This window comes from Gavia stellata, chromosome 14 (assembly GCF_030936135.1).
Source record: "Gavia stellata isolate bGavSte3 chromosome 14, bGavSte3.hap2, whole genome shotgun sequence".
Taxonomy (NCBI): domain Eukaryota; kingdom Metazoa; phylum Chordata; class Aves; order Gaviiformes; family Gaviidae; genus Gavia; species Gavia stellata.
Window position 1 is genome coordinate 3,064,888 of NC_082607.1, and position 15,813 is coordinate 3,080,700.

The 15,813-nt window shown below is 37.2% G+C and overlaps 1 protein-coding gene across 1 annotated transcript in view; it reads left to right on the forward strand.

Annotated features, from left to right (window-relative positions):
• Positions 1 to 15,813, forward strand: part of LOC104252946 (connector enhancer of kinase suppressor of ras 2) — a 209,188-nt gene that overhangs the window by 58,975 nt on the left and 134,400 nt on the right. The window contains exon 2 of the mRNA XM_059824361.1: positions 14,393 to 14,556. Coding sequence (XP_059680344.1) covers positions 14,393 to 14,556 — 164 coding nt within the window. The remainder of the gene's footprint in view (positions 1 to 14,392; positions 14,557 to 15,813) is intronic.

Here is a 15,813-nt window from a genome sequence, read left to right on the forward strand (position 1 = left end):
GTAGTGCAGTCACTCAGTGCAATATAACTTAAATGACTTTTGAAATCATGTAGACCCTGAAGCCCTCTAGAGGAAATACTAATTTTTCATCCTGTCCCTGAAAATGACTAAAGTAAGTCAAGGACATACAATTTTTGTAAATCATTTTTAACATGGTTGCAGGTACCTGGTTTGTTTTTTTGTTAGGATTTGCAAATCGATCATAGTGAGCAAATAGCATTGTTAGATGTGTCTTAAAGAACATCATAAACTGAATTTTCCCAGTTCCATTTATACATTTTTAGGGAAAACAAACACTGTGAATAGTACTGTCAATTAATCTACATTACCAAGTTACTTAAACTACATTTGAGAATGTAGCTTGTTACCTGACAAAAGGATGTTAAAGGAAAAATCCAAATTCCATCTTAAGCAGCTGCTGTGTTTGAGAACAAAATGACACCTTCTTTTTGTTTCTGAAACTCGTTAAACTCTTAATTACAGAGACCATGAACTAGGGAGGGATATGATGATAGAGATATCTAATGTAGGTATCTTTAAAGCATTTAAAAGCAAGAATCATAATATACCTTATATGTAAAATACACAAAATAATTACATGCATTTTCAAATTGAAAATTATTAATAATTTGTGCTTGCTTCAAAGAAATAATGCACTTAATTTTTAGCTTTTAAAAGTTAAATGCTAAGATTGTGGGTTTTTTCCTAAAGTAGTGCAATGTGAATAATGCAACCTGAAATTATTTCATAGAACTGAATCTATTTCCATAATTTATTTCATGTACTTGTTCTGCTTTTTGGACTGAGGTTCAAAAAGCCTGGACTTAAAGTTCAGCTTGTAAGAATGGTTTTAGCTGGTGCTGGGGTTTTGCGGGAGGCGGGTTGTGTGTGGGGGTGTCTTAGATCCATACTGAGCCAAAGTTGTGCACCATCTGGAAAAGCAGACAATTACAGCACAAGAGTAACTAAAACTACTAATCAAATCCTCTTAGGCCATAAAAATGCATCTATGCTTCTGGCTAAAGTGAAGATGCAACTTGCCACCCTTTACCTGTACAATCCTCTTAACACAGGTGTACTGGGCTTCCATTTCCAGATAGCGAAGAAGCAAATTGTAACTCAATCTTTGCTAAATCCTCTTAGTGATGAAGCAGCCTGAAATTTTGCTGTGGTCCATAGAATTAGCAACCAAATTACATTTGCTCTTTGCCTGCTCTTTTGATTGAACATGCCATGGGCCAGTTGTGTAACAAACTCCTCCAAGCAGCCCTGTTCATCCAGCACTTTTCTGAGCCGGCAACACCTCTCCTACAGCCTCTCTAGGAGCACTTAATCATGACTTGTGGGCTGGAACCCTTTGTTATAAATGGCAACATTTCCTTTATAAACTAGGTTTTATAACACTCATTCATGTAAAAGCTCTTTAAGTTTTCTTTTTGCTTTTACCAATACATAGAAGTTGGAAGGAGGAAATCCTTTGGATCCAGGATGCATTGAGCATTTGCTGAGAGAGACTGGAGTGGCCAGATTTACCTATTAATTTACCAAGTGATATCACAAGAAAAAAAACAATTGCAGTGGCAGGTGATGCAATGCATTTGATGCAATGCAATGAGAATTGGTAACATCCTAAGAAATGAAGTTGTCTTTGTTTCATGTTGTATTTCTAGAAGTTCAGAAAGACAGCAATTTAGAAAAAGCTAATCACATAATGATTTCAAGACAAAATGTTTCCTAAGTATGAAAGTCACGTCTAGTTCATTCTTCTGATCTTGTTGGATTATCTCATTTCCCTGCTTTTTTCTTAACACAGCTATTTTATTTTATACAGAAACCTGTAGTTCTTTTTTGTATACTCACTTTTCCCAGTAACTTATTGTTTCTGCCTTGCTCTTTGCATCACTTGGGCCTGCCTGAGGTTCCCAGCCGCGTTGTCTCAGGGTTGTGCACAAAGACCAGAAGATGACCCCTGAAGCGTGCCTGCCTGTTGCAGCCTCCTGCCCGTGACTGCTATCAGGTGTAGTAGTAAAGCGTGGTGACAGGAGCAAACCACTTCCTAAGTGTGACGTAAGGAGCCAACTAACCTCTGATGGCTTTCCGTGTTTAGTTCTCTGGCATGTATGAAAAATAAACCAGAGGGAACCAGAAGAGACTTTCCTTTTTTGAGACTTTACTGGGAATGGCTGCCAGAGCAGTGCAGCAGCCTGCTCCCTGAGAAGCCATGAGGAATGTCCCCAGAAACTTTATTTCATATTGTGCTCCGTTTGCTGACATAGAATTAACTTATCCCGCTCAGTTAATACAGTGCATTGCTCCGGGTTGTCGGGTCTGTATTGTTAGTGAGATAATACATTTACCTTTTCACCAGCAGCTCTAAATAGAGGTTTTATGGACAGCTTTTATTACTGGCACATTACTATTACGTATCTTGTACTCCTTGTCTGATGTCTTGAGAAAACAGCTTCAGCTGTTTACTTATGAAGAACAGAAAAGTAACTAGAAATGGTTTGAGAACTATGTTTTAGTTCTCTCATGTTCTCCTTTGGCAGTAGTGGGCTCTACAGCTGCAACAGCATTTAGGTCTAATGGAAACTGTGTAGTAATCTCAGTCTGATGCTTCCTTGTCGAAGAGATAAATCTCAGGTGCTAGTCCTGACCTACGACCCTTTTTTACATGCTGCCATGTGAAAGATTTAATCATCTTAAGCATATTAAAAAGTAATATTTCAAACATCAGTGTGTGATATCCTATGGGTTTTTTGTAGTCACTTGATTTTACTTTTTTGTACTGAATTACCACTAACTTTATTGCTTTGCTGGGTGGATTCAATTTTTTTATACCTTGAGCTGTAATTATATTTTATTCATCGACTTTGGCTATATATTTATTTAGACATGATAAAATTCTTGCCTGTTTCATGTTACTTCATAGAACTATTTAATCTTGGATAAGCTATGGCCAGATCAAATAGCAAAACATGTAGAATTCAGAATTAAAACAAAATAATAGTGATTTAAGATGTAGTAATATTTTTTTCATCATGTAGTTGAAGCCAGAGACTTACTCTATCTTAATCTGGTACTGCATGGGCAGTGGTAGTGAATAAAAATTTCTAGCTCTCAGTCTGTACAATAACAACTATAACAAGTTTGTCTGGCATCATTATGTAACATAAATACATAGAATAAAAATGGGTAAACAGAAGGAAAGAGAAAAGCTTATTTCTTCAGTAGGATTTACAGTTTGATTTCTTTCTTTTGTGATTTCTTAACATTTGCCTAGCTTTGCTCATTTCATACAGTTTGCATTGATAAAAAATAAGAATTCCTAGTATGGGAATTTCTTGACAATTAATCAACAATTCCTAACAACTACCTGACTTTTAACTGAGCTAATCACAGATTGCTAGAGCTAATTCCTCCAAACCGCTTAAGTAAAGAACCTCACTTAAGATCATCCAGATTTGTAGAGTCAACAGGACAATATAAACAAGAGCTGTGGTGCTGTGCGTGATGTCCTCAGTGTTCCCTTGAAATAAAAAGACCAACAGAAAGGTGTGTGTGAAACCCCACATCAGCCGAGCCACAGGATTGTCCAAGTCGTCAGCCAACAGATGCTATCACCAAAGCTTCTGAATATTCCTGAAAAAATCAAATCCTAGCCTTTTCTTTGCTTCTTGCAGCAATCTGAAAGCAGATTCCCAGGGATTTTTTTTTTGGCAAGTGTGAGGAATTGTCAAGTCTACCTTCTACTTCTAGGATTTGTATCTTGCAGTTGTTTAAACTATTTACTTGTGAATTAGGTCCTGGTCTCATAGTTGCTGAAGAAATTTTGTTGAGCAGAAATCTTACTTGTTTGGGCTTTTCATTATAAATGTCTGCACTGGATTTGGCTGTTCTTTGGATAGCTAGGATTTTTAGCAAAATATGTCAGTGAGGTCAAAACAAGAATTAATATATTATGGCACTGAAACATCTGTAGCACTTTTTGTTTGACTTCTCTATGTGAGCTCTCTTATCACCACTCTGCTTAGCAAGCATTAGCATTTGCTGCCAGATAACGCGATCTGGTGATTCTGGCTACCCTGTTACAAGTTTACTTTGCCGATAACATTTTGCAGCTGTATATATGCCTCAGAAAATTTCAGTTTCTTTATACATGTTTTGGTTGGGAAGCCACTGTTCTGAAGCAGCTGTGACGGTATGCCTGGATGGTTGTGAATATGATTATGAATGGAATTTAATGTAGAGCCCTGTTGCAAGCTCATCAGAGGTACTTTTAGGGTAGGATTCATTTCACCTAACTTTAAATGTCTGCCTTACGATTATATGAATTTTGTCCGACAGGTTCTCTCTGTTGGTTAGCTCAGACAGACTTGTTATCAATGTCTTCAGTATTCTTTTGCGTTACATTTAAGGCAGGACAAGTGGGGCATATCTCTGTATTACTTGTATAAAAACTTGTTTGGTGTGCCAGTTTTGTTTGGTTTTGTATGATATCAAAATGTAGTTTTTTGAAGGTCAATCTGTGATTAAGACTTTCCTGTGGGGAGTGCAAGGTGGATAAATCCTCGGAAGCTGGAGAAAGGAGCTTTCGGTTATATTTATTTGTTCTAGTACTTTTGCTTTTAAGATCAGTCCTCATATATATGAGAACATGGTTAATGCTGTTCCTTCCTTATTAGAATTTCTGACCTTTCTAAAATGGAGACAACAGGGGTCTGAAATAAACTCACCTCAGTGTGCTTAGGCTCTAGTGAAGGAAATGATACATGATTTCCTAATATTTTTCTTTCCACCTAAGAATGGTTCCTTTTTGTTGGTAGTTTTGGGTTTGGTTTGTCTTTCTTGGTTTTGTTATGTTGTGGTTTTCTACCCAGTCATCTTTGGCAGCAGGTTAATGGTTACTGCAAAAACACTGCCTTGGAAATAGAGGACTGGAGCAGGCGCTCTGAATCACCTTCACTGCTACCCTCCAATCTGGGGAGAAGAGAAGACGACCTTTGGCACTTACTATTGCAACAAGGAGGAATACAAAACCACATCAATTCTCCACTTCTAAGCAACGCTACTCCTCATGTATGCAGGGCTGATATTATTTCTTCTAACTGTTATTACTGTTCCTAGAGATGTTCAGTCATCACCAGAATTGTTCTGATACAGAGGTATTTGTTCTTTCATGACTGGGTAAAGAGATTTGAGAATTTGATTATGCTGGTTCTGCATTTTGGTTTGAGTATAAATCAAGAAGATTCTTCTAAATATGAACGTTTTTTGCCTTGTGAATTATTTTATATTGTCTTTTTAGCTAATCCTAAAAGTTTGGGTTTTTTAAATGTCTATTTCAGGATGTCTGGAACAATGGCTGGGATGGTGATCATAAGTTTGCAATCTCGGCAAATAAGAGAGAAAATGAAGTAAAGAATTATTAAATGTGGCTATCTGATGGTGTAGCTTGAAAAGTGTGTATGTTGGCAGTGGTGCCAGCTTAAGCATCTGCTCTTTCATCCACCGGTGCATTTCACCCCGTTTGTGCCAGTTAAAAATAGCTGGTAACAAAAAGGAGTGAAGTTAACTTAGAGCAGTTTGAGCCAACTCACTACATAGCTGCACACAGAGCTGTACGAAGCATGAGGAGCGGGATGTACAAGGGTACCGCTCTAAGTTGGAACCAGCACTTCTGCCAGAACAGATTCTCATCAAACTCTGTCTCCAAAAAGGAAAGCAACGCGTTACATGAGTCCAGTGCAGGATAAAGTACTTGTCTTGCATTTGGCCAAAGCATTTATCTTTTAAAATAAATGTAGCGAGGCAGATTCAGTGTCCAAGTATTCTCAGCTTAGTCACACTGGAATGTGGAAGCATATAATCAAATAAATGGGAGGTATGAATGTGCTGGCTTTGAGAGGCTTGCTAGCACTTCCACGTCATTCTTCAGCCATGCTGCTTCACAAATGACTGGAGGCCATTGTGTTATCTTCATCAAGGAGAAAATTAATGAGGCTAAGGAAAGACTTAAATTTTTATTAGCACATAGAGCTAAGAAAGACATTTTTGTGTTTTATCACTTTTATGAGAAATTCTTCAGTAACACCCTCAGTGCCATATCTCGAGGTTAAGATTGTTGTGAAATGTGACAGTCAGGAGCACACTCTTGTGCCTGGAAACATGATGCATTCTCCGAGTGTGACACTTCTCTTCCAGAAACATCTTTAAGGTCAGGTCTAGTTCCAGCAAGCTTCTTGAAAATGCTGTTTATTACTTCTGTGATAATACCAAAGCTCAACATCACCTGTTAGTTTGTGAGGAAAAAGTTAGAATGTCTTCACTTCCTATTATTCAGTCATAGGTAATGAAGGCAGAACTATATAAAGTCGTTTACTTCATATATGCGAATGTCAATTTAAGGGTGATGGCATATCATTAAATCAAATTTTATAAGTGCAGCAGTTTGTTCATTTGTTATTAATATTGCTTGATGCATCCCCTTACAAAACCTCAGATGTCCTGAACTCTTAAAATATTAATAATTTCAGCAGAGCTTTTATCTTGATAATATAGTTATCTTGGAAAAATGCTGCCAAAAAGAGCTTGTGGTTATAGACACTGAGATTACGGGAAAGCCCATTGCTTTGGCCATGCTAAAAATAAAGTTACAGGGATGATGTAGTATTCCCATTGGTTTTGCGTATGGGATAGAATTTGGGAGGATGGTTTGTGTCTCAGACATGCGCTCTTGGTGAAGCAGCTGTGATGTGCCCTTATTCACGGAGGAGGACACTTTGGAGGGGGAAAAAGGGTATTCATATGCTTAGGAACTTGCAGCAGGTTTTTAAATTTTTGGAGGATTATGTCCCATTTACAAAAGGCACTTGTGGCTGACGAGATCTGTTGTTGCAAGTGAAGCTCTGACCTGTTCTGGGGAGAGAAGAGGAACCGAGGTCGGAGGCTTCCATCCCCCTCCAGCTTGTGCTCTCGTAACGCTGCTTCCCTGCGGGTACAGAGGAGAGGAGGCTGCCTAATTCACACACAGAAAAATACAAGAATAGGGACAGCGTGGAACGAAAAAAAAGTGACATCTGGAAATGGAAGCTGGGAGTAAATGAAGGGAGTTGAAGACACACAAGATTTTGCTAGGGGGGAAAAACTGAGAATTTTGTGATAAGAATGAGGATGGTGAGAGGATACTTGTAACTGGGCCTATTGAGGCAGTGCCATTGGCTGGAATGAGGATGGGAGAGGCTGAGGAGAAGGGAGCCCTCTGAATGAAAGGCCAGGAGTGGGAGAACTGGTCTGGCGGGAGCAGAGCCCAGCAGTGCTGGCTGGATGCTGGTGCTGGAGCGTGTCTGCAGAGGGCTCTGACGGGGCGCATGTGGAGCCTGGCTCTGTCAGGAGGGGGGAACAGGAGCAAGAGAAGGAGCTTGGGGACCTGCACAGTCTTGGCAAGTGGAAGAGGTTATGTCCAGTAAAGTTCCGTCCACTTTGAAGCCTGGAGTGGAAGTCAACGTTTTTGGTGTCAGTCGGTGTCCAGGAAACATGCATTCAAAGCACTCATCCTGCTCTAGTTCCTGTTCATGCAGATGATGGATCTGTAAACTCAAGCAGCAGAAGTCTTGCCAGTATTTGCATCTAAACCATCCATCTGTATCTGTGTGAATATGATAGTGACGCAGAGGAAACTCATCTGGGAAGCAACATTTAAACACATTATACTTGCACAGTCAAGCATTTAAAGTTCAGATAATGCCAGAATTGAGGGATTATTTTTTTTAGAATAATCTTAGTTCTTTCCTTTTTATGTGTTTATGCATTTATGCTATGAATTGCAATTTTTAATGTAGCTTTTGTATGAAATTTTATAATCTAGCTACTGTAATGCTATAGATTAGGTTTGTAACAAGTATGCTTAAAGGTGCAAAATACTGCATGATACTGTATAGTTTTTAGATAGACTCTAAACTTAAGGAAAGTTTAGGTCTAAAATGCTCCAAACTTAGTGCTTTAGAGTGTTTTCAAACACATTCCCTTTGCCTCTTTCTGAATTGTGGGGGTATGAAGATCCTTTTCTCCAAGCACTCTAAACAGGTTGGTTTTCTTTTTTTTTTTTTTCCTCCTCAAAGGGCTTAAGAACAAATAGCTGATATTTGAGAGTGAGTTTAGTGTGAACATGGTCCTGAGGATTATGCCTTTCTTTATCTGGACTGAATAATTCTTAAAAAGCTTTTAATGTTATTGACAAAAAATACCCACCTGATGATTTGCATTGTTACAAGTTATACATGAATTGGAAAAGACCCACTGTGCCTAAGCCCAATGTAATAAATCAAAGGGGGTTTTGATTGAGAACACCCGTGAATTGATGTGTGTATTCAATAAAATTACATTTAGGAAAAGGCACGCATACTCCACCTACTTCTGTTAGCCAACCAGTCAATTCCTTCCAGATATTTCTAGCTAGCTTCTAAATATTGCTTTATATAGAAAATACCACTTGTTTTTTTAAAAAAAAAATGCCAACTTTTTCACTTTCTGTAACTGCTACTACTTGGACTGAGCCTGTAGATGCTGTTAAACACTGGATATACTTAAGCACATCTGCATATGTAAACTGAAGGTTGTGACAGGAGCAGAAGTTTGTGCTGCCTTCCCCAATTAATTAGATAATTTCCAGCACAAAAATGAGAGTTTTCTTTTTTGCTAATAGTGAATAGCTAATTTTCTGGACTTGCAAGCTGCTTTGCCTGGGAAGAGAAGCCACTGGTGGAATCAGGTGAGGTGTCTCAGGTGCAGTCCTGTTTATTTGGAAGGTCATGTGCGAGGTCACTTGCAAAAACTAGCAGGAATCAAACAATATGTTTATTTTCTTGTGGTTCCAAACCTACTTCAGCAGTCTTCCTCCCTATGCCTTTTCTCAAAGCGCTCAGTTTCTGGTTGTCTTTTACCTTTTCTGCTCCCTTTGCGGTGTTTCTGTCCTTTTTTTATCCTTGTCAACCGAGGGGTAGTTTCAGTACAATCAGTTCTCTTTTGAATTATTAGATGACCCTGGTGGCTTACAACTTGGCTCGCGCTCCTGAGACGCGTGTGCTGGTGCGGGTGTGTTCCTTTTGTGCACTGTGGTCATATTATAGAGATACCTGCCCTCACAAACAAGCACAGTCACCGTTTGCATTTCCCTTCACTGAAGGACACAGCAGATTTAGTGGATTTTCTCCAACATTTAGCACAACATTTGAAAATTGATTTTGTCCCTGTTTCACTTTGATTTATTGATTTTTTTTTTTACAAGTCACTATTATGCAACAACAGAGATATGATTGTTGTATAGCTTTTATTAGTCAAATGACAGACATTAATAGGAGTATTAATTTGCTCTTGGCAGACCAAAGTGTAATCCTTCTGAACAAGCTGAGATCATTCCATTGACTTTCAGGTTTTGTCCTTCAGACCCAGATTCCATAGACACTTGTATCTGTACCTCAAATTTGCTGTTGTGGATAAGCCTTTGTGCGATTGTGATTTTGGTATTCTGCTGTGTGCTTTTTATTTCAAAAATTATTTTAATTAGGAAAAAATGTTAAATACTTTCTCAGCTCCCTAATCGAGGTGGTTTTGACTTCTTTGCCAAACTGGCCATAAGTGGACTTTAACATTTCCTTACATCAGTGCTAAACCGCAGAAGTCGGGAGTGGTAAATGCATTTCCACTGAGCTGTTTTTCTTCTCTGTCATCCTAGCCCCAAAAAGCAGAATGAGCAACGTTGCACTTCTATAACAGAGCATGCCATTTTGTATGCCCTCTCCTGTCAGAAGAATCGCCTCGTGAGAGCAGTCATGTTTGTGACAAACTGAACTGGCAAGGACCTTTCCTGTCTGCCCTCCCCGTAACCCCTCCATTTCACAGCCAGTGTTCTGCTGGTCTAGCCAGCTGCTGGATATTTTCCCCTGGGAATAATGATGTAGTATGAACAAACCCATCATTTGGTCAGGAATTTTTAGGACAGATTACAAAACCAGCATAGTTTACAATAAGTAACAAAAATCCATTAAAACATATGAAAAAGGAGAAGAAATGTAATTTATGGAGAGATTTATGGAAAATTGGAAATGAGAGACTTTTTAACTTAGAAGTTCCTTTTCTTTTGCGATGGCTCACGCTTGACAAAGTTATCGTTGCCACGTTTCTCCCCTGTGAGAGCTGCCCTGTCTGCGTAATTGAACTTCCTGCATAGAGGGCAACAACCTGTGCTTCTCCTTCATTTAGTTTTATAGTAATTTTTTTCTATATCCCCATCTAATGCCAGAGGGAAAGGGACAGATCTTTACATAACATGGCAACTATGTTTGTGTTTTTGGTGTAAAACAAACCTGATGTTTGTTGACATCAGTGGAAAGATTAAAATTAATCTCAGTGGGTCTTATTGCCCACAATATGTAGCATCTCTTTCGTAATGTTGGCTCTGAGTTGATACCTGATTTTAGCTAGCGCTACAGAGAATTTTTTTATAACAAGTTGGTTTGCTTTGTTGTTTTTTCTTAATTATGTGGTTCAGAAAATAAATATTTTAAAGCTAACTGGCTTTTCTTTTCTTGCCCTTTCTCCCTACCTTTTTTCCACCTCCTTTCTTTTTCATGTTTCCTGGATTTATGCCATTTACTACATGCTGTATTTGCAAAATCATAGTTTGCAGTCAACATATCAGAGGTGCTTTTTTCTCTACTCTTTGAATACAGAGATAAAGTTTTCTTAGTCCACGTGGATGGAATAAGGTTTCTTCTACTTGGAAAGACACAATATAGCAGATTTCTCATCATGGATGTTAAGTCTCAGCTTTAAAAGAAAGCATACATGTTTAAACCCTTTTCCTTGAATTAATTTATTGCACCATGAAGGATATACCAGTTAGTTACATACTGCACCCCAAAAAGAAACAGAACTGCAGGCCTCTGTGTTTCTTGCTTAACTCTGATACTGTGTAAATAGTGGTTTAATTTTATTTACTTACATATCAGAGTTACTTCTTTGTCGTTATGACTCTTAACTAATTTAAGTCTTATCTGTAAACAGAAATTATATTGAGGAAAATTGCATAAAGAGAACTAACGAGGCCTAAGTGGCTTGAGGAAATAAATGTTCCATTTGGCTTTGGTGAGGCGAAAAGATCTCATTCTGTACTCTTTCTAATTGAGTCTTTGATATTTTCATGCTAAAAACAATTATAGCCATGATAATAAAGAATGAAAATTACTGATGGCTAAATTCTTGCTTTGTAACTCTTCACACTTACCAAACACAAAATTTTACATCGCAAGAGAACAATGGAATACAATACCTAGCTCCTACATAGACAGAAAAGCAGAGCGCCATGGACAAATATTTCTTTTTTTGTGTGTATTTATTAGATACTGTCATGCTATGAGACAGCCTGGTCCTTTAATGATATATTTCTGTATTCTGTTGTCAACTGCCATACTGTTTGCACCAGTAAGTAAACGCCTTCTAAAGATGCCCATGGGAGCTATTACAGAGCAGTATGAATAATACGAATTTCATATTTTGCTCTTCTGTCATACATTCTCTCTGGCACAAAGGCACATTTAATGCATCTGGTTACGCATTTTTCATAGGATGTCACGTTCACTTGGTATTTTCTAAATCTTTCTGAATACAACTGCTTATTTTTGGCCACTGATACTAAATTTTTAAATTAATTTGCTTCACCTCCGTTCAAAATAATTTCATTTCTGTTATCAGTTTCAGTGACTTCTTCTGATGAGTTTTAGGCAAACATTCACTAAAAGTAAATGTGCAACGCATGGGGTTGGAAATTTGCTCTGAAATTGTTTCTAAGAATTGTTCTTGAGCAAGCAGGGAACAGAAATGTGTAACAGCTCTGAATTTCAAATGTTAAATAATAAAGGCAGAACTTGCAGTGACCAGTTTTCAACCCGTCCAAACTGAAATATGCTTACATAAAACTGTTCAAAATAATTTAAAACCTTGAACAGATGCAGAGAAATAGTATCCCATTTGTAGACCATTCCAGAACAGAGAAAAGGCTTAGGTATTAGTTACAAACAGACTGCTCATTTGAGTTAAAAAAACCAAACAAACCAAAACAACCCACCAAACCAAACTACCTCATACTTAGGAATAACAATATAAAATACGACATTTTATATCACTAATCTAGATTTATATGGGATATATGTGTAAGTTACTATAAAGCTGTGCATGTTACTTGGTAAATGATAAATGAGCACTCTAACGTAACTTAGGACTATCAGTTTACAGAGTAAATAATTGAATAATTTTGAAAGATGAGTTAATTGAAGGAAACAGCCATATATCCCCTTGTATTTATGGAACAGAAGGCAAATAAGTTGTTTTGTTTTATTCAAGTGTGTCGTCATAGTCCTTGTGTCTCAATTGAATTATGGTGGCTTAATTGAGACTTAACGTGGCAATATTCAGCATGCCAAATCTAAGGTGTCAGATCCCTCTTTCTCAGATACTCTGTTTAAAGACCTGAGAATAGAAAAACATGGACAATAACAACTATTTTTGTCTACAGGATAGTTTTAAATTGCACATTTTCTGACTTTGGTTTCCCCAAGCTTTCACTTTCCCAGCAGGTCTTTGGTTTTTCTGACCAAGTCCTCCTATAACTTTCAGAAATACAACTCTGGAGCATAACTAATCCCGGCATTCCCTCCGGCTGGGGTATTGCATGTTAGTTACGTTTTTAGCTAATATTTTTCTATTACAATGTAATAGACCAATTTTATTAGATCAAATTAAATCACTTAATATTAACTAAGAAGGCATGTTTATAAATGGAGTAATAGATAGTAACGTAGTTTTCTAATAAGTTTTTGGTGAACTTCCTTCATCCTCTTATTTAACTCATTTAGCGTTGCTGTACTAATTTAAAGGAATATATTTCTGTTCATCATTGCCAGACTGTATCATCTGGTTTCTTAAAAGGGCCTTTGTGGTTCAAAGAATGTTAAAATAACTACAAATTTATCTTTAAAAAAATACTAAGGTACATGATAGAATTGTTTCCTTACATTCACAATCCAGGAAAGGAAGACAACATTAATTTTTGCTTTGTTTCTGTTTACATTGCCTATGTGAAAACTTTTAAACAGTCAAATGAGAAGAATATTCTTCATGTGCCTATTGCTTTTCTTTTCTTTATATACATTGTGTTTTCTTAGTGCTTGCTTGTCATTTTCTCCTTAATTTAACCATACTGGTAACTTCATATGTATTTAGTAGAAGGCCGTATGCAGAAATTCTGATATTTCAAAGCTCTGTCTTCCTTAAATGCCCAAGCTGGTTGTTTGTGTGGCTTCTGGATATCTGTACTTTTTATGGATCTTGGGTTTACTTGCTTCTTCACTGTAGGACAAGTGATTGAGAATCAAAGTGTTCTACTTGCTCTACTTAGTAGATGAAATTATCGAAGCTGAGTTTTTGTAGGTCTCCAGAAAATCATATGCATATCACGTTTTCATTGAGTCTAGTACAATTCTAGACAGAGTCACTGAGGGAACTCTGCCATTACCTTGAGTAGCTTTTAATAGTAGAGAGTCTTGTGTTCAACTAATTGTTCTAGCTGGGAACTTAAAGCACGTGTGGTTCTGAAACAGATTTGGAGGAATAAAAAAATATTTCAAGTTATGCTGTTAATCAGTCCCTTCTCTGGTCTGAGAAACAGAATCCTGTGGCAGCTACCAAATTTGTTATTCTCACCTTATCAAGTTTCAGGGCGAAATGGAATAATTCTTTGTGCATGGGCAAAATTGTATTTAATTAACAGTTTTGTAACAAAAGCAGTTTATGTTACTGAGTTTCAGAAAGTTTGGATAGTTGGACTTGGAAAAAAAAATTAAAAATTGGCACTGGGTGTAGCAGAGTTAGTGTAGGTGGTTAGTAAGCCTGAAAAACACTCTTCCTAATCACTGATAGCCACACCGTATGACTTTGAAGAGTCCTACAAGAGGAATACCAGGAAGAATATGCTCCTAATCATAAGCTAAACTTATATTTAGGTCTTCGTGCCATCATAAGAAAAAGGTTTTCTATAATGTCACTCTCTGTGCTTCTTTGTCCTTCCCCCGTCTCCCTAATAAATACCATGAAAGTTTAAAATTAGTATTAAAATGTTTAAGAATGTTGAAAATAATGTCAGTAATATAAACTTCTCTCTTTAGTGGTATGCGCTATACTATGGAAGTTAAATTATAATTTTTTGTGCATTTTCCATAATAGATCCAAACAAGGAATTATACTTACATTCCCAAGAAATTTCTATATTTGTGAATTACAGAATTATGATTGTTTGTCTCCATTCTCTGAATATGCGTTGTTGGCTTTTTTTAAATAGGCCTCGATGATTGCCTCCAACAATACATAAAAAATTTTGAAAGAGAAAAGATCAATGGTGAACAGCTGCTACACATCACTCATCAAGAGCTTGAGGAACTGGGAGTCACTCGCATTGGCCACCAAGAACTGATACTGGAAGCAGTTGATCTGCTATGTGCATTGGTAAGTGATTTCTTGCATCATTCATCTTAATAATCTGGGTTTATAAACTTCCAAACCAAAATTAAAATAATGCAGACTGCAGTCTACAGCTCTATGCTGGTACAGACACAGTGGCTTTGCTTTATTAAAGAACAGACATGTAGAGGCTTCTTTCAGCTGTAAAGAAACTATATATATCCATTTTATGATTATGTACGATGGTCTTTTATGGCTCTTCCTCTAACTCGCTTGGTCTTGCATTCAAATACTGTTGACTATCACTACTGGCATCCATATGGTTCTGTAATTATACGCCATATGCCTTTGTATTTCACTGACAGTTGCCACACTATAGTAAAGCAAGTAGACCTGAGTGTTTTAACCATGCCAGCATTCAAAAGGATGGTACTAAGGAGCCAGAAGGTAATGCTAATTAGACTGGAAGATTGTTTAAAATGAGCTTTAAGACAAGACTGCAATGATAAAATTGACTTTATCTGAAGTACAGACATGTGTCAATTTAAAGGGGTTTTTTACCAACCTGCAAGCATCCAAATTTGCAAGAACACTGGTTTTTTCATAAAACAGGTGATTAATCCAGTTAGCCTCTTAACAAAGTATTTGATATCAGATAATTCTTTTTTTCCCTCTGTTATTTAATTCCTACCAGCTAATAACATGCAATATATTAATTCTAAAGAAAAAATAACTTTGTGTAGGTGAACAGGTGAAAGGATATTGAAAATACAAAAAAGTAAAATAGTAAAATTACATATGTCAGTTACATATGACAGTCCCAGTATTTTACTACTTTACCGGGAGTTCTGCTTTTGCACAAACTAGGTTTTCCTGTGGGATTTTGATAAGATAAATTGTCTCCAACAGGCAAACTGGCACTTAGCACTAAAGTAGAAAACAAGTGGGGAAAAATGCACTTGATCTTAGAAAAAAGCAGTATGAAGTACCTTTTCTTATGCATGTGCTTCTTGCAAGTACTTCTAATTACAAAATAACGTAGCTTGAGATCCACTCTTACAAACTAAATAGCATATGTCAAAACAGAGAAGTGTTTTTGGCCTTGACGCAGCCATACCTGTAAACTGGTGCATGATGCATAACCCAACAAACTTTTGTGTTTTGGAAACATTTAAAATCGAACTCAAGAGTTTTTCCTCTGAAACATTGTTTTCCCCATAAAAGGAACCTAAATACCCCACAATGTTATGTTGTCTAAAGAACAATACAGTGCTATGCCCTGACACTGCTCAGAAATACCAG